The 24,945-nt window shown below is 42.6% G+C and overlaps 2 protein-coding genes across 4 annotated transcripts in view; one reads left to right on the top strand and one right to left on the bottom strand.

Annotated features, from left to right (window-relative positions):
• LOC148527283 (uncharacterized) overlaps positions 1 to 24,945 on the top strand; it is a 189,021-nt gene that overhangs the window by 150,956 nt on the left and 13,120 nt on the right. The gene's annotated exons all lie outside the window — the stretch shown is intronic.
• KCNRG (potassium channel regulator) lies at positions 6,843 to 9,000 on the bottom strand. Its single transcript, XM_088469241.1, has 2 exons — positions 8,387 to 9,000; positions 6,843 to 7,436 (listed from the first exon to the last, which is right to left on the bottom strand). Exons 1-2 carry the CDS (start codon positions 8,965 to 8,967, stop codon positions 7,169 to 7,171), a joined length of 849 nt encoding a protein of 282 aa, XP_088325367.1. The 5' UTR covers positions 8,968 to 9,000; the 3' UTR covers positions 6,843 to 7,168.

Below are 24,945 nucleotides of genomic sequence, written 5' to 3'. Positions count from 1 at the left end.
GAGCGAATGGGGAGAAGGGCCCTAGTCAGGGAGGTGACCAAGAACCCGATGGTCATTCTGGCAGAGCTACAGCATTCCTCTGTGGAGAGAGGAGAACCTTCCAATAGGAAAACCATCTTTTAATATTAAAATGAACCTCTATATACCTCTGCCTGTACCTTCTAAAATCCTAAACCTCTAAGGATGACGCTTAATTTTCGTACGCAGTCATACAGTAAATAGAGACTTCAGACTTAGAACATGTGGTTCCAAAGCACAAAGTATTATTCAAGTAAAAAGTACAGTCAGTTACACGCTATTGATCCAGACACAATTAGACGCAAAGGAATTATACAGACCCCCAAGTACACTATACATACGCCGCTCTTCCGGACCCGGTGATAGGCATCAGCAAGAGACCCCGTCGTCATTCAGCAAGAAGACTAAAGACCCAGTGTTTGGGCACACATGTTTAAACTCCCCACCCCCAGAATAGACAGGACAATAGAGAAGTTTCTTGCTTATGCCATTGGTTCCCAGGGGAAAAGCATATGTTACAGTGCATTTAACAGGCTGGTTCAAATAGACTCGCCCAACCTCTAACAACTGAGGGTCTTTTCCCTCCCGCCTCCCCATGCTGCATCCTAACAGTTGTTCCTAAAATATACATTTTGTTGCTTGTAGTCTCTGCGGTCCACAAGTTGCGAATGCAGGATGCGATCTCCACACCGATAGTACCGGAATTCTGTTGAAAGAGTATGCATCAGTACAAACCCAAACACTGCTGTCTTAACATGTATAGAACCTTAGTTATCAAATATCTTTATTTCACAGCATTTAAACTAACTGAACCAACTTAAATCATATACTTTAAAGCTTATTAAACCTTATGTGTGAATATGTAATGTGTGAGTATTCGGGGTTTGATATAAGGGCGCTAGTTATTAATGAGTGAGATTTAAGTGCATCATTTCTCATACACGAAGTGAACATCTAGCAGTGTGGATTGCTGAGCAGGGTAGTTCCACATGCCCTCTGTCAGCAGGCCCCCACCTTTCCTGTGTTCAAAGGAAAAAGCTCTTTTGTTCTCCCAGACTCTTGTGTGAATGCAACTGTGTTACCACCTCAAGCTGTGAAGGGGCCATCCTGTCTGTGTGTGGGGCTAAGACCTGTTTAGGATTCAGACAAATCCAATTGTGTAGACCAATGCCTGGATTATATTACAATTGCCACAACTATACTTTGTCTGCATCCAGGGATTCCCAATTTGTATGTAAAAATACCCATTGTCTATTCTATTTACTTTTACTCAGGAAGCTTGTTCTTCCAGTTGCCCTTGGTAGATTATCAAAAACATTGCCATCTGTTCTTCGCTCCTGAGTTGTAACTTAAAGTGACGCTGGTCGCAAAATGGCGTCTTGCAGATTCTTGTTTCTAAAATGGAGTCTAGCTGTCATTTGCAAGATGGCATCGCGCACGCTTCAATTTTAAACTGATCTTGTCTCAGCCAATAATCCAGTTTTGACACATCTCTGCAGCAATCTTCCAATCAGGCCTGTATGGCAGAGTGGCCAGATGGAAGCCACTCCTTAGTAAAAAGCACATGGCAGCCTGCCTGGAATTTGCCAAAATGCACTTGAAGGACTCTCAGACCATGAGAAACAAACAAAATTCTCAGGTCTGATCAGCCAAAGATAGAACTCTTTGGCGTGAATGCAAGGCGTTATGTTTGGAGAAAACCAGGCACCGCTCATCACCAGGCCAATACCATCCCTACATTGAAGCATGGTGTTGGCAGCATCATGCTGTGGGGATGTTTTTCAGCAGCAGGAACAGGGAGACTAGTCAGGATATAGGGAAAGATGAATGCAGCAATGTACAGAGACATCCTGGATGAAAACCTGCTCCAGCGTGCTCTTGACCTCAGTCTAGGGCGACGGTTCATCTTTCAGCAGGGCAACAGCCCTAAGCACACAGCCAAGATATCAAAGGAGTGGCTTCAAGACAACTCTGTGAAAGTCCTTGAGTGTCCTAGCCAGAGCTCAGACTTGAATCCGAGTGAACATCTCTGGAGAGATCTGAAATTGGCTGTGCACCAACGCTTCCCATCCAACCAGATGGAGCTTGAGAGGTGCTGCAAAGCGGAATGGGCGAAACTGCCCAAAGATAGGTGTGCCAAACAACATGTGGCATCATATTAAAAGACTTGAGGTTGTAATTACTGCCAAAGGTGCATCAACAAAGTATTGCGCAAAGGCTGTGAATACTTATGTACATGTGATTTCTTCATTTTTTTTTTATTTAAATTTGCAAAAATCTCAAACAACTTTTTACACGTCATTATGGGGTATTGTGTGTAGAATTTTGAGGACAAAAATGAATTTATTCCATTTTGGAATAAGGCTGTAACATAAAATGTGGAAAAAGTGAAGCGCTGTGAATACTTTCTGGATGCACTGTAGCCACTTAATGTGTAAATAGTTTACTACACGTAAGGTGACTATGTCACTGCAGGGGTTTAATGTAATACTAGTGACCTGCCCCAGGTTCACACTGAAGCAATTCTGAATTCACTGCGATAGTCCTTTTTTTTTAACCAAGGTCTTATAAGGTTTCCTTGTAGACGACATTAGTCGTTTTTCCTCATGACGTCAACACGAAAAGATTTCATTTTGACTTGACAAGCAAAAAGGCCACATAAAGTTGTCCATAAGAAAACTGTGTCTGTCGCTGTGCTTTAGTTATTGTCATGCCATTACAGACTTACTGGACATTGAAATTAAAGAATCTATTTTCGCATAAATCTGAACGGTAAAAACAAGAATAAACTTAAATTTTGTATCAGTAAACAGGGCTTACATATTATCCGGTTTCTCCTGAAAAATTGATGTATCAATCTCTACATGGTATAAAATAAAGTCCAGTATTGTGATCTGTCTTTTAACGGTTTAGGCAGCATAAGCCAAGACAGCATTTGAATGTCTAAATTTTATTATTTTTTTTTTAACTTCACTAAAATTGTCACTGCTCGGCTCTCTTTTTGTCATACATTAATGTTTAATACATTAAGATAATCTGGAAGCAATGCCCTCTCTAGGACAACCCATGGTTAAGTGTTTTGGTACTCCAACCGTTACTCATTTATGATATCAGGCATACAGAGGTGTACATTAAAAAATGGCAGACTTCCAGACCTCCCTGACTTTTAGACTTGGTCAGGAGAGATGGAGCTTGCCTTTGGATTTGTAAAAGAAACCTTTAGGGGGTCGTATAAGAAATGCAGAAAAGCGACATACATTTTGGTAAAACCTTCATTTTGAACAGCCAGAAGAACTCAAAACCCAGCCAGCACTCACAAGGTCTATATTGACCTTGGTAAAAGCTGTCATTTGCAATGTGAATGCCAATGTAGATAAAGAAGTCAGGCATCCAATTATACAGATATAGAGACTTAAGGAAAGAGAACATCTCTGAAATATTAAAGCCTAAAGCATCAATTTTTTTTATATTTAATTTGTACAGAGAAGTTGCACTATAGCTGTCTATTGAGGATGGACAAATCTAATGTTGTCAGCGAAAAGACAGTTTATGAACGGAGGAACCAACAGTGATACCTGGAAATTATGTTGGTTTCCTAATTGCACATTCAAATGGCTCAACTGCTAAATTAGATAGGAAAAAGGACACCCTTGCCGTCTACCATTTGTGATTGGAAAAAGGAGAGAATTCCTAAAAATCCTAGTGGAGCGATGACTATATAGAGCAGCAATCACTTGAATTAAGATTAAAGACCATGTGTGTATTATCTGACACTTGTCTGCCTCCAATATTGTCTACCTGGTCTGGATGCTTAAGCTGAGAAAGGAAAGGTGATTTATGATAAATATCTGCTATAGGTTGGAAATTCTTACAGATCTCTCACTGGTTTAGGTAGGGTGGTAATTTGAGCTTCCAGGATCTTCGGAAGGAACAAGCCCTTTTGGGAAGCTGAGTTAAACAGAAATAAGTATAGTAGACTTAAAATACTTCTAAAAGGAGTTAGTGAAGCCATCCGGATCAGATGCCTTTCCCACCAGAGGGGCTCTGACAACATCAAGGATTTCATGTTCTGAGCACAGGTGTTGAGAGGCTAGAGCAATCAGCACCTAGTTTTTGGAGGTGAGATCTTGTAAAATTGTTAATCGAAACATCTGATGGTTGGAATGTGGAGCTATCAATGTAAATTATACGGTGGGGTATAATAGTTGGCAAAGGCATTGGCTATATTTGCTGGAGTCAACAATTTCTTACCATCAGGATACATAATATCTAATTCTATTCCTAGCTTCGTGCATACGTAATTTGCGAGCTAGGAACCTGCTCTTTTAATGCGGGATAGAAATAACTTCTGATATTGGTTCTGAATAGATCCCAACTCCCTCTTAAGGTGAGTAGGTTGGATTGTGCAATGATTCCATCTGTGGCAAACTTAGTTCCTGTTCGGATTGGTGACATAAATGCTTCCAAATGCGATGGAACAAAATATTGGGTGATCCATACACCCTGCACAATCTGGTGTACGACCGCCTGATATATCATTGCCCCGCTGCATCCAGAAGCATGGTGTTGGCTGCTGGATCTTCAGATTGGCTTGCACTGCAGGTCGATCTGAAGATACAATGTGTGGGAGTGCGTACACACTGGACGATTTGTCAGTCCGATTCACCTCAAGACGACAAATCGTTCAATATATCATCTAGTGTGTACCCAGTTTCATGCTGGAATAGCCTCAAGAGAGGACAATATATATTCTGGAAAGAACCATTGCCTAGGCGAGGTTTTAAAATTAGCTCCATTCCAGGTGCACATGACAGCAGCACGACTAGACTATAGGGACTATCTGAGATGTACAGACCTGCTGAAGCATCCAGTTATCCATTTAAATTAATACGAGATTATAATGAATGGACATGAGAAAAATATGTATTGTTTTTAATTGTATCTGCCAAACGCCATGCAGATCATACTCTGCTAATAATTCCGTAAGGGCATGGAGGGAGCCATACTAGGTCTATGAGCACCAGAGGTAGACACTGTGGATTTGTCTAGTTTGGGTTCAAGAACTAAATTAAAATCGCCCATTATGATTAAATGGCCATGTTTTATCTTTTGGAAAGCTTAAAAAAAAAAAAAACATGGATCTTCCATTACCATTCAGTTGTCCAGCTAGATGAAACGGCGGCCACTTTTGTCTTCTACTTTGAGCGAGGGCACACATTACAGGAGAATGGGGTAGGATTGGTACCCCATGTCTTTTGAATGGTCCATTTGCATAGTATTAAACTGGGCATCTAATATCTCTCAAAACTTGGGACTCCATGTATGAGATATGGGTCTCCTTGAGTGCCACTATTTTTGTTTTATGACTATGAAAGGTTGTCAAAGCCAACCTGTGTTTTGGGGAGTTGAGCCAATTGGTATTTAGTGGGAAAAAAAAGTTAACCATAGCGTGAGGAATGGGAGAATGCAGGGAAGACCATGAGTATAGACCAGACCTGAGGAGTCGGTGAGCAGTACATCATAGCAGAGAGTAGGTATAGGAGACAATGGAACCCAAGACAAAGGGAAGAAAATTATAGTAGGGAAAAGACAAAAAACTGAAATAGCCCAAAATCTGGGGCTACAGTGTTTGCCGTAGGAAAACGTCAAAGCATAAAACATGGGTAGAGTGTCTCGAATTGGGAACCCACCGCTGCAGTAATCAAAACGAACATTGAGAACAAGATATAACAATAGGGAGATGTGCTCTCCAACCGCTAAAACTATGGGCAGTCTAAAGAGCACAACAACCCAACTGACTGTGAAGGTTATAAAGTTCCCTCTCATAGACCATGCTATAAATACAAAACGACTGGATTAGGATTAATAACAGTACTGGGGATAATACACATCTGTCCTCTCTATAACTGCTATATTCATAAATATACAAGTAGTATAGCACACTCATAAGCTAATTGTCACATCACAAGAACTTAATTAAATAGTGGCTGTTGAATACGGACAAATAGAAATACTAGGTGGAGACTTATAGCCCAACTCATTTTGAATGTACCATACTATATAAACTTAAATGACAGCCTAATTTTACTTTGGCTATATTTAATTTCCCTACACAAATTCTAATTAAAGGGGCCGAGAATTAAATTCTAATTAAAGGAGATGAGAATTAATATACTTTGAATAATGAAGATTGAACAATTCTCTTCAACATCTAGTGCTGGGCATACATGGCTAGATAAAATGCCTGTCAGACCAACAGACATTTTATCTGACAGCCTGCCAGCCCGCAGATGTCAACGGCATACACTGAGATATCTCATAGTGTATTAGCCCTGGCATCTGTGCTCCGCCCCCGGGGGAGGAGACCTTTCCCTGTTCCATGGGAAGGAACACAGTAAAAATGTCTGTCGGCTGCAGCTGGGCATACACTGCCCGATGCAGACGACATTTTAACTCCTAAATATCGCATCGGACGGGCATGCTGGACAATCTGGCATGCCCGACCGAGCGATATTTAACCCTTGGTCGCCCGCACACATGCTACAATTATTGGGCTGATCCGCAGATATCTGGCGGATCGCCCCGATAATTGTACCGTGTATGGCCAGCATTAGGCACAACATATCAATATATTGGAAACATTAGGAAATTGATGGGTTTTAGTCCCTCCATTACTGTATAACACATACAACAGTGACCACAGGTTTCAATATTAGTATACAATTTTCTATACTTTTTGCACTTTTTTTTTATTTATTTCAAATATTTCACAAAAATAAAGACCAAGTCTCTGAATTTAAAAAAAATTTAAATCATTTTTTAGGTGTACATGTACAAATACAGGTAAGGATCTTTTATCCAAAATGCTTGGTACTTGGATGGCTAATTTCTAAAATATTTTCTAGCCATGCCATGAAATATAATGCAAATAAAAAACTTAACCTGAAAGCCCTGAGGTTCACAGCACTGCCTCTGACTGTTTAACCATTTATTTGCTTAAAAGTGCTCCTTCCAGTGACTTTGGAACTTTGAATAGATGCCATACCTGTTCTCCCTGCTTACATTTACTATGGAAAAGATACAGTTTGTTTGGCGCACTCCTGCATGTTCTTGTCTGTATATGGCAGGTTGATGCACTCTTGATGGTTGTCTAGGCTGCATGTGTTAATCTCTTTTTAGTGGACTTTCCCTGCTTCATGTGGATGGTCACATTTTTTTCTGGTTTTAGATTTTCTGCAAGAGTTAGGACTTCTGGTCTTTTCTTCCTCTCAAATGTGTAGCACTCTACCTTCTCTTCTGCTGACACTGCTCTGGTGCTCACCAGACTGAAGCCTTCTTTGAGCAGGATATCCAGCAGTAGTCCCAGCACATTGGTTCCATTTAGCAGTTTCCTCTGATCTGGTTTTATAGACACATACCTGTGGCAAGCAGTAAAGTATAAATGCAGTTGGACAAAAGTCAATTTAAAACTAGCAGACTGACCATGGCCCTGCTCATACATACATACATACATACATACATACATTATACCAATTGATGGTCAGTATTTTTCCTGAAAGTTTAGTTACATATAGTCTACATAGAAAAATGAATTGCATTATAAAATGATACATTACTCCCTGTACTCTATATTACTAAAGAAAATGTCTACACATTTCAAATTGTGTTTTGTATTTATACTTGTTTCAGACTTGCTGGCTTTGTTGATTTGCTAATCAGATTCATTAGTGGGAAGATATCCCAGGCAACGTGGCAACCACAATTGTTTTACACTGTTGAACCTGTTAATTTTCAGAACCTTAAGGAGAACAAAATGTTGCTTTTGGCAGTCTGTATTTTGTGTAAAATAGGGAAGTGCAGGTTAATAGTGCTTATTGCCTTTTCCTCTTAATAAAACCCTATAAATTACCAGAGTATCAGTATATTACTATTTGGACCAAGAAGCCCTGAGATGTTTTTCACATATCTTAAAATTAAGTAAAATTCATAGTACTTTGTCTAATAATATTATAGTTCTGGCAAAGGCAAATATCAAGTATACGGTATTCATATTTTTCTGTTTCATCCAAATTGTTCTACAGATCAGGAGCACATTAATTTTAGCGTGTGGCATTAACTCAAAGGCAATCAAGATTAATATTTGGTGGATGAAGAAACTTTTAGATGTGTAATAAAACCAAGATTCAGATATATCAAAATATTGTTGCCACGTGTTCATTTCAAAACCTTATCACAAGTTAAAAAATGTTAACTGTTTTACAGTGATAAATTACAAATGTTATTTAATTCTACCCCTGAATATTTTTAATATAAAGATATTTTTTCTGTTACGTATAAAATCAAAGAAATCGTGAAAAACTAAATTTACCTGGTTTTGAAGAGGTCTGCTGTTGAGTAGTCCGTGCCACATTGAAACACTAGGTCATGATGCGAGGGTCTTTGAAGAGGAATTGGAGCCAAAGGTTTTTGCGAGGAGAATGGGAAATTCCAGCCTTGACCCCCCATGGGCTGCTCTGCGAACATTAAAATGCGATCTGCAAATGCTTCAATTGTGCTGTTGCATGAGCAGAATATCCGAAAAAAAGCATGAGTTTCTTGAAGAAGAAAACGTACTTCCAAGATCTCCAATCTGGGACGATAAAAGTTCTCCTGACCTAGCTGCTCAACCAACGTTGGAAGATTGTAGAATTCTGCTTCCCTTTGAAGTCTTTCATAATCCGAAAAATCAGAAGGTAAAGTAAGCCGAGATGTTCGAAGATAATCCAAGATGAAGCTGAACAAAGTACCATCCCGATCCACAAAATACTGTCCATTTACTATCTTAAAATCCTGATCGCTGCCGTCAAGCATATTTGCCAGTCTTGCCTCTGGGATCCGCATCAAGGTTGAGGTTAATGTACTGAATTTCATGCCCCCAACATTTAGAGTTATCACTTCAGAGTTGCTCATTTTAGACCACTTTCACACTCATTAGGACTTCACAATGACTGTTTGCAGTAAACTGTACAAATGAAAGGCTTCTGGCATGGTAACAATAAACCAAACACACTAATCATACTAGCTTGTATATGTGACTTACAGTTGCTTGGGAACCCATGTCACTGCTAAGAGTAAAACACACAGTAAACTCATTTACAGGAGCAATGAAAAGAATGCAACAAGAGCAAGCGGGTTTTGTAAAAGTGTTCTTTGAAATCTAGCATAAAATTACTTCATATTGTATTTATTACATCAAAATGTACAATACTGTGCAAAAGTTTTAAACAGTTGTGGAAAAAATGCTGCAAAGTAAGAATGCTTTCAAAAATAAGTATTAGTTTATTTTATTAATTAACAAAATGCAAAGTGAATGAACAGAAGAAACATCTAAATCAAATCAATATTTGATGTGACCACCCTTTGCCTTCAAAACAACATCAATTCTTCTAGGTACACTTGCACACAGTTTCTGCAGCATTCTTACTATGCAACATTTCCCCACACCTGTCTAAAACGTTTGCACAGTACTGTATTTAAATTTGATTATTAGTTAATAAGTATAATGTATCTAAATGAAAAATACAAGTGATATTGGATTTCTATGCTAACATGAACCAAAGGCATTTAAAATTATGAAGACCTTTTAATAGGTTAAAAATCATACCTCCTATGATATTAGACATTTAGATTAACTGAAAGTAAACACAACACTTGATAACTTATTTATTTCCCACAGCTGCATTTTATAAAAGGACAACATCTATTTAAACAATATAGTAATTTAAACTTTGGAAAATTGGTATTACAGCGAGTGCTGCTTCAAAGCTTTGAGAAACAAATAGTTGTATGTGTTCTGTAGTATTCTCTGTATTGCCTGACTGTTTCCCTGACCCCCATAGTTCAAATTTGCTCATTAGCCAGACATCAATTTTTAGTCTTGTTTAGTAAAATGCATTGAATGGATTACTAAATGCTAGCTAACACCATTCCTGGGTAGTACATGTGCCAAATATTTTCACCGTGATAAGACAACTAAATGTTGGAGAAGTGTGTATTTACAATATTGGTGGACAAGTTTTTTGCACCATTTGTAACTGGATTTCTGTGCAATTGCTGCTGTGGGTGCACACGTATCCCATCCTCCCTAATTAAGATGGAGAAGGCATGGCCGGTCCCACATTTATTAGGGGCCTCCTTTCTTTTGCTACGAATTAGTTTCAGAGACTTGATACTGCATTGCGTCTCCCTAAACTTTATTATAATTAAAGGGATGTATACAAATCTCAAAATATTACTATAATACACTTCAAATGCAGGCATTTACTGAAACACTTCCCCATCATTACAGCTTAATAATTGTACAAATGCAAAATAATTTTGTAATCACTTTAACCACTGCTTTATCAGCAGTATTAACATTTGAAGGTAATGCGCGGCTTTTGTTTTATGGAGGCAAGAATACATTATTGCAGTGGTTCTCAAACTCTGTCCTCAAGACCCCACATAGTTCACATTTCCAAGGTCACCTAGCAGGAGCACAGGTGTATTCATTACTCACTGACACATTTTAAAAGATCCACAGGTGGAGGTAATTATTTAACTTGTGATTCTGTGAGGAGACCTGGAAAACGTGCACTGTTTGGGGTCCTGAGTTATTAAACTTTTGGTTCTAAAACAGATGGATAACCAGTTTCTCTTGCATACCTGGTTTGCACACTCCTTTACACATTAAGAGGGAAATTCAATTAGCCACGGTAATTTACTGCAGGCTAATTGATCCACCCGGACTATTCAATTAGGCCCAAAGGCAGCCTGCAGGCTGCAGTTAATGGGATTTCCCCAATAAATAGCCTGTTTTTGGGTGCTGCTACCAATAGAAACCGGGATAAGTTCTTGGACCTATGTGTTAACACCCATTAACATTTAATTTATCGGGCAAAAAAATGGTCTCTAATTGAATAGCTCCGGACGTTAACGCTAAAGGTTACCACCCTTTTTCACACCCGGTAAATTCTCGGGGGGTAATTGAATTCTCCCCTAAAAATCTTTGTTTTTAGTAAAATGAATACACAGCTGGTTTATTATGTTATGAATGGTGTGTGGGCTCCTTTCTGCTGTTGGTTCGGATCTCATCACTTTTGGTGGGGGCAGAATGAAACGTCTTCAGGACAGTTGTCAGTCACAATTGTGAATATGGCATTCATGGTGTGGACAGTTAAAAGGTGACAATGGTGACATGGTTAAAATGTTGACATAGGAAATGTCGGCAGAGTTAAAATGTCGACAATAGACGTTGTGGGGTTAGGACTAAAATTGGGTGTTGACATTTTGCAAGTAAACATTGTGATTGTCAACATTCTGAACATGTTAATATTACAGTGTCTGAGTAATGACTGTTGCTATTGTGAATGTCGACCTAACATACAGAACACTCGTGAAGCCGTGGCTAATCCCACCAGTGAAAAGAGAGGTGACCTGTGGTAGCTGCTGCTTGGACACCTGTGCTCCTGTTAATATTAAATAGGCTTTAAATTGATCTATTTCAGTATAATGTTATAGCAGATACCGTTAGTATTAGCTCTCTGATAAGTAGTCTATTTTACTCAAGGATTGACTAAGTAAAAAAAAATTACGGGGACCTATTTATCAAGTTGTTTTTTTTTCATAAAATTATGTAGAAACTGCAGTTTTTGAAAATATATATGTATATATAACAGCCTAATGGAAGGGATTTCACAGAATTGGTGCCACAGTGTATTGCCGCTGTGACTCCGGGATTCCCAGCCAAGGGGAATCAAGGGCCTGTCTGGTTCACTTTATATTGTTAGCAAACAGATATGTGATTACTTTTACTAAAGTTATAAGGCCATACATAAATTATTTGACTTTATGGTTTTATCACTTTTTATATTGAGGTAAATAAATTGTACTGCACTATCCAGCTTTCACCCTACCTCCTTCTCTTCTTTTTCGTGTATTCTAAAAATGGTGTTAATGGAGAATAAAAATAGATATGGGATGCGGTCTATATCCCAACCACGGGGATTCTGGCGCTGAGAATGCCGGCGGCGGCATCCTGATCGCCGGAATTCTGAAGGCAAGTCACGGAGTTGGGGGCAGGTTAGTGTTATGTACTAGGGCAGGGTTAGGGTTAGTCACTAAGGGAGGAGGGGGGGGATTAGGTTTAGGCATCGATGAGGGAGGGTTAGAATACTGACTGACAAGTGTCGTATTCTAACCCTGTCGGGATGGCGGCACCCGTCCCAATAGATACGCACACATTCTTATTATATAGATGTATTTTGGCATGGTGGTGTAGTTTGACCATGATTAGGTTTTGGCTATGTTTGAAGTTCATCAGGGCCATGGAGGTCTACATGAGGCCCACCAAGTAGGCAGTGGAGCCTCCGATTTGAAATTTTAGTTTATGCAAGTTCGCTCAGCATTTCTTCCAGTGCATAAACCTACAGTGATCTAAAGGCACAGGCTGATATGTACCAGAGGGGGCAGACAGAGCTCCAACAGAAGAGCAGTGAGTCAGAGGATCAACTGTCACACAGCACCTGCACTGACAGTTACTAAGGGGTCTATTTACTAAGCCATGGAGGGAGATAAAGTGAACGGAGATAAGGTACCAGCCAATCAGCTGCTAACTGCAATGTCACAGGCTGTGTTTGAAAAATGACAGGAGCTGGTTTGCTGGTACCTTATCTCCGTTCACTTTCTCCTTCCAAGACTTAGTAAATAGACCCCTTATTTCCACAAAGCACATTTTCATATGCCATGGTCTCCAATGTTGGTCTGCAGAGATTTCTGCTCTGAAATGATTTATGTACTGCACTGTTCTGCATTGATTTCTGTTCTGCAGTGATATCTGAAACAGCAGAGATTTGGCCAGCTATACTGATTTCTGTCCTGTAAGTCACTGCTCCATTCCAAACAGAATTACGCCTGTCTGTACTGTCATTTACACCTAAATTGCATGGTTTTCCGGGTGGGCCTGATTCAGACCCGCTCGCAAGCGGGTCGATGGTGGCCCAGTGTGCATGCGCGAGCCCAAAAAGCACTCGCTCCGGGACTCACTACAAAAAGGGGTGGCTGTCGATGTTGATCGACAGCTCGCCCCATTTTGTAGGCGTGGCGGGGGGGTGGCTTCACAAACTGAGGTGTTCCCATGCGAACGCCTGCCGTTTGTGGGCGACCCTACTGACATCGCTAGTCCACTGGGGCTTGCGGCAACAAGACCCTACCGCAAGGGTCTCATCGCAAGCCCGATGATCGCGATGGTCTTGACCATCGCGACCATCATCATGGCCACTCGCATAAGCTGTGGGTGGTAACCCACAGCTATGCGAGTGGCCAAGAGGCTGCAACAAAAAAAAAAAAAAAGCACACACCCTGATTCAGAGCGAGCGCTCGCTTTTTGCGAGAGGCTCTGAATCCGGCCCTCTGTTCCTTGTCAAAGCTTTCCACCTTTAGTATACTACATTCAAACTAAGGGCCTGATTCAGACCGGCTCGCTAGGCTGCGTTCACATCAGCATCCACGTCACATGGCTGAATTACACACTGCAGCACTCGCAGTGCTTGCGGTAGGGTATGGTCAGCCACAAGTGCTGCATATGGGTTCGATGTTACCGATTTTTTCATACACTTCCTGGAGATGACGTGTGTTACTAAGGAAAGTGGGCATCTTGTGACAGGCTGTGGGCGTCTAAATACATACTTTGATCGCACGCCAAGACATAGTGGGCGTGCTAATGTCTTGCCATACAATCGCGGGATTTGCATAATTTGGCAGCTGACGTCTGCGTGCGAACACATCTAGCGAGCGGGTCTGAATCAGAACCTAAGTTTCGTTCTTTTCACATCTCACCCTTCAAAAGTGCGGTCCTTTTCAGTACCATTCACTGTTAAAGCACAACCAAAGACTCAAGGCTCATACAGACTAGGACAAGAAGCGATCGCTCTCTCTGAATGAGGGCGGCCGCTTACCTTTTCAAGTGCGGCCTCCTGGTCGCTAGCTAAGCTGTGGGTTACCACCTACAGTTTTAGCAACCGACCAGGTTGATGGTCGCGATGGTCAAGACCATCGCGACCATCGGGGTTTGCGACGAGACCCTAAGGTTGGGTCTCTGCAACCACAAGCCCCAGGGAGCTTCCTGCTCTGATCGAGCAGGAAGCTCCCCACTGACATCACTGCTGATGTCAGTGCAGCCGCCCACAAAACGGTAGGCGTTCCTTATGAATGCCTCTGTTTGTGAAACCACATCCCGTCACACCTACAAAACGGGCCGAACTGTCGATCAACATCGACAGTCGGCCCTTTTGTAGTGAGCTCCGGAGCAAGAGAATTTCTCGCTCCGGGGCTTGCGCACGCGCAGTGTGGCTGCTGCGCATGCGCAGGGCCTAAACATCGACCCGCTCAGAGCTTGCGACCGGGTCTGAATGAGGACCTATATGCTATATGAACGATATTGGTGAAAGATTTCCCTTGAACTTTCTGGGGTGTACAGACTGAGAGATATCTTTAAAGATATCTTAAAGTGAAGTTATCCTGCCACATCTCTGAACAGGCAAGCTTGACGATATTGTCAGATTGGCCTGCATGTAAGGATGACAAAAGACATCGTTAACGACCCACGGGAGCACTGCATACACACTGAACGATATCGTTATCTTCCATAAAAATCGTCGAGGCTTAAGTTTCAGAATAGCCACATCACCAAAAAAAACGATCCAGTCTGTGTCTCAGCTCCCCAGATGCTAGAAGTAAAAGAGAGGCAAGACGTGATGAGACCCCAGAGGAAGTACAAGCACGATTGGCAGCTCAACAAGAGGCAAGCTGCCACTCGAGAGAGAACACTCAATGCAAGGCTTGCTTGCCAATCTGCTGATGCTGCTAGACATGCAGAATACAGGGCCATTGAGTCCCCAGCTGCAAAACAAACCCACCAGTCAGCCAATGCTGTACAAACTGCAGCCTTGAGAGCCATGGACTCTCCAGCAGCAACACAAATTTAACAATCTGCTAATGCTGCAAGAATTGCTGTTCTTAGATTAAAACCATGGCAAGACTTTAAAAATGCTGCATTTCACTATCCTGAAAAGATCTAGTATGAGTGCACTGTTAGGTAAATATTGGGAACATGTCCAGGCACTGCAGTGCTAAGACATGGGGCATAGAAGAACCTGGTATGTGTTGATGTGGGGGCAAGGTAAAACGCCCAAAACACTCTTGGACTCACCAGAGCCACTTCAGTTTCTGGTTGCTGGAACACACAATAAATCAAGTGTTTTGCTCAACATTTGAAAATATAACTCTGCTCTCCAAATGACATCCATTGGAGCAACAGGTCCAGTTTATGATTCTACATTCATGTATGGAAAATGTAAAGTTCAGGGTCAAGTCTACCATCATGTAGGATCACTGGTGCCACCTTCCAATGATAAATTTGAAGGAAATTATGATTACTTCAATGGAGATGGGAACCAGGAAGCAAAAAGACGATGTGAAGATATTCCTGGCATTGATTTCCACATAGCATGCAACATTTCCTGCAAGTGAAAGACTATCAATAACTCATCAAGAGCATTAACAGTGCCTTAGAAAACATGCCATCAGATGATCTTAGAGTGATCGTCCATGCTGACAGTACACCTGCTGGTGAACATCAAGGTCGATAGAATGCCCCAATCATTAATATTGGCCAAGGGTGTCACAGCAGGGACATCATACTCAGAACTCCTTGCTTTTCCCATGGGCAGTTGTATGTGGCATGTTCAAGAGTGGGAGCTTCCAACAGCCTTTTCATTCTGGCTTTTAATGGAAAAACAAACAACATTGTTTATACCTCAGTGTTGAGGTAACAGTGTCTAAATACTCTATATAAATGGATAGAGAGCCCTGAAAAGGACCTAAAACCATGTTCGCAAACAGTGGGGTCCTTTTCAGGATAAATGGAATGGGGTTAAAGGGGTATCTCAGCTAATAGATATATAAAATGCAGATGAAGCAGTATAGGTGTGAGCCATTCATATACAGCGCCTTGCAAAAGTATTCACCCCCCTTTTGCATTTTTCATGTTTTGTTGCCTCACAACCTGGAATTAAAATGGCTTGTTTGAATGTGTGCATCATTTCATTCACAGAACATGCCTACAACTGTAAAGTTGTGGGTTTATTTTAGGGGTGAGCGGGTTCGGATTTCTGAAATTCGAACCCCCCCGAGCCCCCCCGATCCGAGTCCAATCCGAGTCAGGCTCGACTTTTCCCGCCTGACTCGGATCTGAAATCGAGGCAAAACGTCATCATCCCGCCTTCCGAGTCTCGCGGGTTTTGGATCCTATATAAGGTACCCGCGTCGGCGCCATTTTCTCACTCGGCTCTGGACAGTGAAGAGGGAGGGTGGGAGTTAGGGCTGTGTAGTGTAGTGTAGTGTAGTGCTGCTGTTGTCCACTACTTCAAAGTCCATAGGGGCTGGCTGTGTTGTGCTGTGCTGCTGTTAATAGGGGCTGTGTCCACTACTTCAAAGTCCATAGGGGCTGGCTGGACTGTGTTGTGCAGTCAGTTCTCCATAGGGGCTGTGTCCACTCCAAAGTCCTGTGCAGTGTCCCAGTCCTAAAGGGGTGCTGTAGTGTTGTCCAGGGGGTGCTCTGTCCATCAGGGGTGCTCCCCCCAAGTGCTAATAAAATAATATATTTTCTGTGTTTGTGAATTGTGTGCGCAGTAGCCGCACGTGCATCAACAAAGTAGTGCCAAGCGTGCGCCTGTGTCATAAGTAAAGGGCTGGCTGGCTTGACCGTTAAGGGTGCTGTAACCCCCGAAAGTACACTCCAGTCCAAACCAAAAAAAAAATAATTTTCTGTGTTTGTGAATTGTGTGCGCAGTAGCCGCACGTGCATCAACAAAGTAGTGCCAAGCGTGCGCCTGTGTCATAAGTAAAGGGCCGGCTGGCTTGACTGTTAAGGGTGCTGTAACCCCCGAAAGTACACTCCAGTCCAAACCAAAAAAAAAATTATTTTCTGTGTTTGTGAATTGTGTGCGCAGTAGCCGCACGTGCATCAACAAAGTAGTGCCAAGTGTGCGCCTGTGTCATAAGTAAAGGGCCGGCTGGCTTGACCGTTAAGGGTGCTGTAACCCCCGAAAGTACACTCCAGTCCAAACCCCAAAAAAAATTATTTTCTGTGTTTGTGAATTGTGTGCGCAGTAGCCGCACGTGCATCAACAAAGTAGTGCCAAGAGTGCGCCTGTGTCATAAGTAAAGGGCCGGCTGGCTTGACCGTTAAAGGGTGCTGTAACCCCCAAAGTACACTCCAGTCCAAACCAAAAAAAAAATTATTTTCTGTGTTTGTGAATTGTGTGCGCAGTAGCCGCACGTGCATCAACAAAGTAGTGCCAAGCGTGCGCCTGTGTCATAAGTAAAGGGCCGGCTGGCTTGACCGTTAAAGGGTGCTGTAACCCCCAAAGTACACTCCAGTCCAAACCAAAAAAAAAATTATTTTCTGTGTTTGTGAATTGTGTGCGCAGTAGCCGCACGTGCATCAACAAAGTAGTGCCAAGAGTGCGCCTGTGTCATAAGTAAAGGGCCGGCTGGCTTGACCGTTAAAGGGTGCTGTAACCCCCAAAGTACACTCCAGTCCAAACCAAAAAAAAAATTATTTTCTGTGTTTGTGAATTGTGTGCGCAGTAGCCGCACGTGCATCAACAAAGTAGTGCCAAGCGTGCGCCTGTGTCATAAGTAAAGGGCCGGCTGGCTTGACCGTTAAGGGTGCTGTAACCCCCGAAAGTACACTCCAGTCCAAACCAAAAAAAAAATAATTTTCTGTGTTTAGCCGCACGTATATATCAAATCGATATAACATAAATGGAGGACCAAACTTTCTCCGATAAAAATAAAATAGAGAAAGATCAAGAACCACTTCCTCCTAGTGCTGAAGCTGCTGCCACTAGTCATGACATAGACGATAACATGCCATCAACGTCGTCTGCCAAGGCTGATGCCCAATGTCATAGTAGAGGGCACATACAGTCCCAAATGGCAAAGTTCAGGAAAATGACCTTGAAAAAGACATTTAAATCAGCTGAAGAGAAACGTAAACTTGCCAATATGCCATTTACGACACGGAGTGGCAAGGAACGGCTAAGGTCGATCCCTAGTATGTTCATGACTAGTGGTTCAGCTTCACATGACGATGGAAGCCCTCCTCCCACTAAAAAAATCAAAAGAGTTAAGCTGGCAAAAGCACAGCGAAGAACTGCTTTCTAAGAAGATATCACAAATCCCCAAGGAGAGTCCAAGTGTGGTGGTGGTTGCGATGCCTGACCTTCCCAGCACTGGACGGGAAGAGGTGGCTCTTTCCACCATTTGCCCGCCCCCTGCAAGTGCTGAAAGGAGCACCCACAGTCCACTTGCTGATATGCAAATTGAAGATGTCACTGTTGAAGTACAACAGGATGAGGATACCGGTGTAGCTGGCGCTGAGGAGGAAGTTGGCGAGGAGGATTCTGATGGTGATGTGGTTTGTTTAAATCAGGCTCCGGGGGAGACAGTTGTTGTCCGTGGGATGAAAAAGCCCATCACGGTCATGCCTGGGCAGAAGACCAAACATTCCACCTCTTTGGTCTGGCAATATTTCTATCCAAATCCGGACAACAACTGTCTTGCCATATGTACCATATGTAAAGGTGAAATAAGTAGGGGTAGGGACGTCAACCACCTAGGAACATCCTCCCTTATACGGCACCTGCAGCGCGTTCATAAAAAGTTACTGTCAAGTTCAGAAACTTTGGCTAAGACCGTAAGCAGTCCAGGGACACCTAAATCCCGTTGTCCTGTTGTATCCAAGCGCCTGCAAACCACACCGTCAACTCCCTCCTCGTCAATTTCCTCCTTAGTCAGGATCGGAAGTAGTCCTGCAGGCCATGTCACTGGCATGACTGACTCTCCTATCCGGGATTCCTCTGGAGGATCCTGCATTGCTACGCCTACTGCTGCCGCTGCTGCTGGGAGTCGTTCATCATCCCAGAGAGGAAGTAGGAACACCACTACTTTTACTAAACAATTGACCCTCCAACAGTCCTTAGCGAGGAGGATGAAGTACGACAGCAGTCATCCTGAAGCAAAACGTATAACTGAGGCCTTGACTGCTATGTTGGTGTTAGACGTGCGTCCGGTATCCGCCATTAGTGCAGTGGGATTTAGACAATTGATGGAGGTAGTGTGTCCCCGGTTCCAAATCCCGTCTAGATTCCACTTCACTAGGCAGGCGATACCGAGACTGTACAGAAACGTCAGAAAAAGTGTCCTCAGTGTCCTGAAAAATGCCGTTGTACACAATGTCCACTTAACCACGGACATGTGGACAAGTGGAACAGGGCAGACTAAGGACTATATGACTGTGACAGCCCACTGGGTAGATGTATCACCTTACGCAGCAACAGCAGCAGCGTCACCAGTAGCAGCATCTCAGAAACGCCAGCTCGTTACAAGGCAGGCTACGCTGTGTATCACCGGTTTCAGTAAGAGGCACACTGCCGACAACCTCTTAGAGAAACTGAGGGAAATCATCGCCCAGTGGCTTACCCCACTTAGACTCTCCTGGGGATTTGTGATATCTGACAACGCCACCAATATTGTGCGGGCATTACATCTGGGCAAATTCCAGCACGTCCCATGTTTTGCTCACACAATAAACTTGGTGGTGCAGAATTTTCTGAAAAGCGACAGGGGCGTGCAGGAGACGCTTTGGGTGGCTCGAAAAATTTCTGGCCACTTTCGCCATTCAGCGACTGCGTGCCGAAGACTGGAGCGCCAGCAAACACTCTTGAACCTGCCCCGCCATCACCTGAAGCAAGAGGTTGTGACGCGGTGGAACTCAACCCTCTATATGCTTCAGAGGATGGAGGAGCAGCAAAAGGCCATACAAGCCTATACATCCACCTATGACATAGGCAAAGGAGGGGGTATGCACCTGACTCAAGCGCAGTGGAGAATGATTTCCGTGTTGTGCAAGGTTCTCCAGCCCTTCGAACTTGCCACACGTGAAGTCAGTTCAGACACAGCCAGCTTGAGTCAGGTCATTCCCCTCATCAGGCTTTTGCAGAAGCAGCTGGAGAAAGTGAAGGAGAAGCTAAGACGGAGCGATTCCGCTCGGCATGTGGGACTTGTGGATGAAGCCCTTCATTCGCTTTGCCAGGATTCCAGGGTGGTCAATCTGTTGAAATCAGACCACTACATTTTGGCCACCGTGCTTGATCCTAGGTTTAAAGCCTATGTGGTGTCTCTCTTTCCGGCCGACACAAGCCTGCAGAGGTGCAAAGACCTGCTGGTGAACACACTGTCAGCTGAAGCGGAACGTGACACGTCAACGGCTCCTTCTTCATTTTCTCCCGCAACTGGGGCTGCCAGGAAAAAACTTAGGTATCCTAAGCAACCCGCTGGCGGTGATGCAGGGCAGGCAGGACCAAGTTTGGACATCTGGTCCGGACTGAAGGACCTGGCAACAATTTCTGACATGTCTACTGTCACTGCATATGATACTGTCACCATTGACAGAATGGTGGAGGATTACATCGGTGACAGCATCCAAGTAGGCATGTCAGACAGTCCATACCTGTACTGGCAGGAAAAAGAGGCAATTTGGAGGCCCCTGTACAAGCTGGCTCTATTTTACCTGAGTTGCCCCCCCTCCAGTGTGTACTCCGAAAGAGTGTTTAGTGCAGCCGGGAACCTTGTCAGCGAAAGGCGTAGGAGGTTGCTTCCACAGAATGTGGAGAAGATGATGTTCATCAAAATGAATTATCAGCTCTTCCAGGGAGACCAGCCTCCAGAAGGTACAGAGGGACCTGTGGTGGTGGATTCAAGTGGGGACGAGTTAATACTTTGTGAGGATGAGGATGTACACACTGAAGAGGGTGAGGAATCGGTGGATGAGGAGGATGAGGATGACATCTTGCCTCCGTAGAGCCAGTTTGTGCAGGGACACATTAATTGCCAGCTTGTTTTGTGGGGGCCCAAACGAACCAATCATTTCAGCCACAGTTGTGTGGCAGACCCTGGCACTGAAATGATTGGTTTGTTAAAGTGTGCATGTCCTGTTTATACAACATAAGGGTGGGTGGGAGGGCCCAAGGACAATTCCATCTTGCACTTCTTTTTTTTCTTTGCATTATGTACAGTTTGGGGCCTAGTTTTTCTAACTGCCATCCTGTCTGCCACTGCAGTGTCACTCCTAGATGGGTCACGTGTTTGTGCCGCCCACTCGTGTCGCTTAGCATAGTCATCCAGCTACCTCGGTGCAACCTTTTGGACATAAAAACACTATTGTGAGGTGTTCAGAATAGACTGGAAATGAGTGGAAATTAAGGTTATTGAGGTTAATAATAGCATAGGAGCAGAGAAACCAACAAATTCTGTGATTTTAGCTGTTTTTATGCTTTTTTAAAAAAAAAATACAGATACAAAACCCAGAACCCAAAACACGGAAGGGTGGTTTTGGCAAAACCAATCCAGATCCAAAACACGAAGAAAGATCCAGATCCAAAACCAAAACACAAAACACGAAAAGTGGCCGGTGCACACCCCTAGTTTATTTTATATTGTGAATCAAACAACATTTAGGACAACATAACAGAAAACTTCAGCGTGCATAACTATTCACCCCCCTAAAGTCAGTACTTTGTCGAGCCACCTTTTGCAACAATTACAGCTGCAAGTCGCTTTGGATAAGTCTTTATGAGCTTGCCACATCTTGCCCCTGGGGTTTTTGCCCATTCCTGAAGGCAAAACTGCTCCAGCTCCTTCATGTTGGATGGTTTCCGCTTATGAACAGCAATCTTCAAGTCTGAAAACAGATTCTCAATTGGATTGAGATCTGGCCTTTGACTAGGCCATTCCCACACATATTTAAATGTTTCCCCTTAAACCACTCGTGTGTTGCTTTAGCAGTATGCTTCGGGTCATTGTCCTGCTGGAAGGTGAACCTCTGTCCCAGTCTCCAGGCAGACTGAAACAGGTTTTGCTCAAGAATATCCCTGTATTTAGCAACCATCCATCTTTCCCTCGACTCGAATCAGTTTCTCAGTCCCTGCTGCTGAAAAACATCCCCACAGAATGATGCTGCCACCACCATGTTTCATTGTGGGGATGGTGTTCTTGGGGTGATGGGATGTGTTGGGTTTGGCCAGACATAGCATTTTCCTTGGTGGCCGAAAAGTAAAATTTTAGTCTCATCTGACCAGAGCACCTTCCTCTATACATTTGGGGAGTCGCCCACATGCCTTTTGGCAAACTCAAATCATGTCTTCTTATTTTTATCACTAAGTAATGGCATTTTTCTGGCCACTCTTCCATAAAGCCCAGCTCTATGGAGTGTATGGCTTATTGTAGTCACATGCACAGATACACCAGTCTCTGCTGTGGAACTCTGAAGCTCCTTCAGGGTTACCTTTGGTTGCTGTGCTGCCTCTCTGATTAATGCCCTCCTTGCCCGGTCTGTGAGTTTTAGTGGGCAGCCCTCTCTTGGCAGGTTTGTTGTGGTACCATGTTCTTTCCATTTGATTGTGCTCTGACGGATCATCAAAGAGTTGGATATTTTTTTTATAACCCAACCCAGAATTGTACTTCTCAACAACTTTGTCCCTGACTTGTTTGGAGAGCTCCTTGGTCTTCATGGTGTGATGCCTCTTGCTTAGTGGTGTTTCAGCCTCTGGGGTCTTTCAGAAAAGGTGTGTTTATACTGACAGATCATGTGATTTCACACAGGTGGACTTCATTTCACTAATTATGTGACTTCTGAAGGTAATTGGTTGAACCAGAACTTTTGAGGGGCTTCATAGCAAAGGGGGTGATTACATATGCACATGCCAATTTTCAGAATTTTATTTATAGAGATTCTTTTTTATATATATATTTTTCTCATTTCACTTCACCAAATTAGACTATTTTGTTCAGATCCATCACATAACATCCAGATTAAAAATAAATAAATAAATTACAGGTTGTAATGTAACAAAAAAGGTAAAATGCCAAGGGGGGTGAATACTTTTTCAAGGCTCTGTGTGTGTGTGTGTGTGTGTGTGTGTGTGTGTGTGTGTGTGTGTGTGTGTGTGTATATATATATATATATATATAGTAACGCTGACTTGCTTTAGTATTTAAAAGCTTGAAAAACATTTTAGGTGACTAAAATAATCTCCCATTCTAATTTGGCTGACCCAAATAAAAAGAAACCATGAGCAGATTCTGGCTCTAACACCTAACACTTGTATTTTACATGGCTCACTCAAAAAATGGCTGATGGACCCCCCTAGCGAGCAAATTTGTATTACTATTGTTTAATTTTACCAGCTTTAGCAAGCACAGGCATTATAAGAACAACACCATATGTTAAATATTCTAACTACATTACAGCTCCTTATTCAAGCTTGGAATCTCTACCTTGAAAATAACTATAGGATGCCAAGTCGTCCATAAAGACCGATACCTATAAACAGATATACACATTTACACACAGTTTCAGCTTGTATGTACCTGCAATGTGACATAGAGGTGATAAACTTAAAAAACAAAAATGTTCTTTAGATATAATTTGATGCAGCCACTATGTGCTTCTGGTGTCTATAGTGTATTGATAGGCTGAATACTGGAGCAGTCCACAAAATAGACGGTGGCAAGTGATGCGTCCATATCACTATAACCTCTAAGCTGTGCGGCCTGGAAATGAGTGCATGAAAATAATTCATTTGCCAGTAAAGATCTAAACGCTCATGAATACAGTTCTTTTGGGGTGGAGTTCTCTTTTTTTTAACTTTCTTTTTCAAATTGCTAAGCTTTGAACAGTTTTGCATATCTGTACATAACCTTGTGTGATAGTATAGCACCCACTTATGTGTGGACATGAATTCAAAGAACACCCTAATCTGAGGACATTTATACAAAAAAATTTGGGGGTGGTTTGTTATATTTTATGCGACATTTATCATGTTGACATTCATCATGTTGACACTGATGAAATGTTGACCATTAGAATGTCGTCAAAAAGTCTCTGATGGTCTAGTGGAGTCTTCTAGGTGAAGTCCTAATGACTTCCAGCTGATTGTGTGGCGCTTCCTCAACCTAGTGCCTAACCTCCCCTCCCGTAGCTTAACCTTCCCCCTAGTGCCTAACCCTCCCATCCCACAGCCTAACTCTAACCCTTCTTCCCAGAATGTCGACATTGCAGTGCCAATATAATATCTGCATCCTGTTTTTATTGTTCTTATGCCCTGTAGTTAGGTTATATTTTAATACAACTAATTGGGTTGGGTACTGGATCCCGACTGACAGGATGCCGACTTTCAGAACCCTGACAAATTTTTGTAAGTATTATAACTCTTACCCTAACCCAACCCTTCCGCAGCCTAACACTAACCTCCTGCAGCCTAACCCTAATCCCCCCCCCTAGTGCCTACGTCTCCCCTTGACCGTAATACTTTCCTCTGCAATCTGTCAGTATTCTGGCTGCCGGCATCCTGACTGTCGGGATGTCGCCTACATCCCCAATTAATCATAAGGGGCATTTTAAAAAAGCAAAACTAAATGCATTGTGTCTTGGTGTAATTGTAATTATTTTTACTTTTTCTACATTAACAGAAGTTTTTCTTCCATTTAGTTTTATAGAGTAGCCATTGGAGTACACATTCCACAGGTTGAGAACTGTGGTTTACAGGCAACTTTAGTCCTGACTCTTAAGCATAGGCTTGTAATTGACATTTTAGTTGACATACAATGCAGACCATGTACTCTAAAATGCATAGACACATGGAATATTGTTGTTTATTTTCTGCAAAACATGAAACAACATTACATTCATTCATTTGAATACATTCGGACAGGAAACAATTGTTATGCATACATTCAAATCTCACAAGTTTTACATGGTAAACATAAAAAAAAAAAGACAAAAAT

The sequence above is a fragment of the Taudactylus pleione genome, unplaced genomic scaffold (genome assembly GCF_031769625.1).
Source record: "Taudactylus pleione unplaced genomic scaffold, aTauple2 ptg000089l, whole genome shotgun sequence".
Taxonomy (NCBI): domain Eukaryota; kingdom Metazoa; phylum Chordata; class Amphibia; order Anura; family Myobatrachidae; genus Taudactylus; species Taudactylus pleione.
The sequence above is the reverse complement of the archived record's forward strand: the minus strand, read 5'-3'. Positions and strand labels throughout refer to the sequence as shown.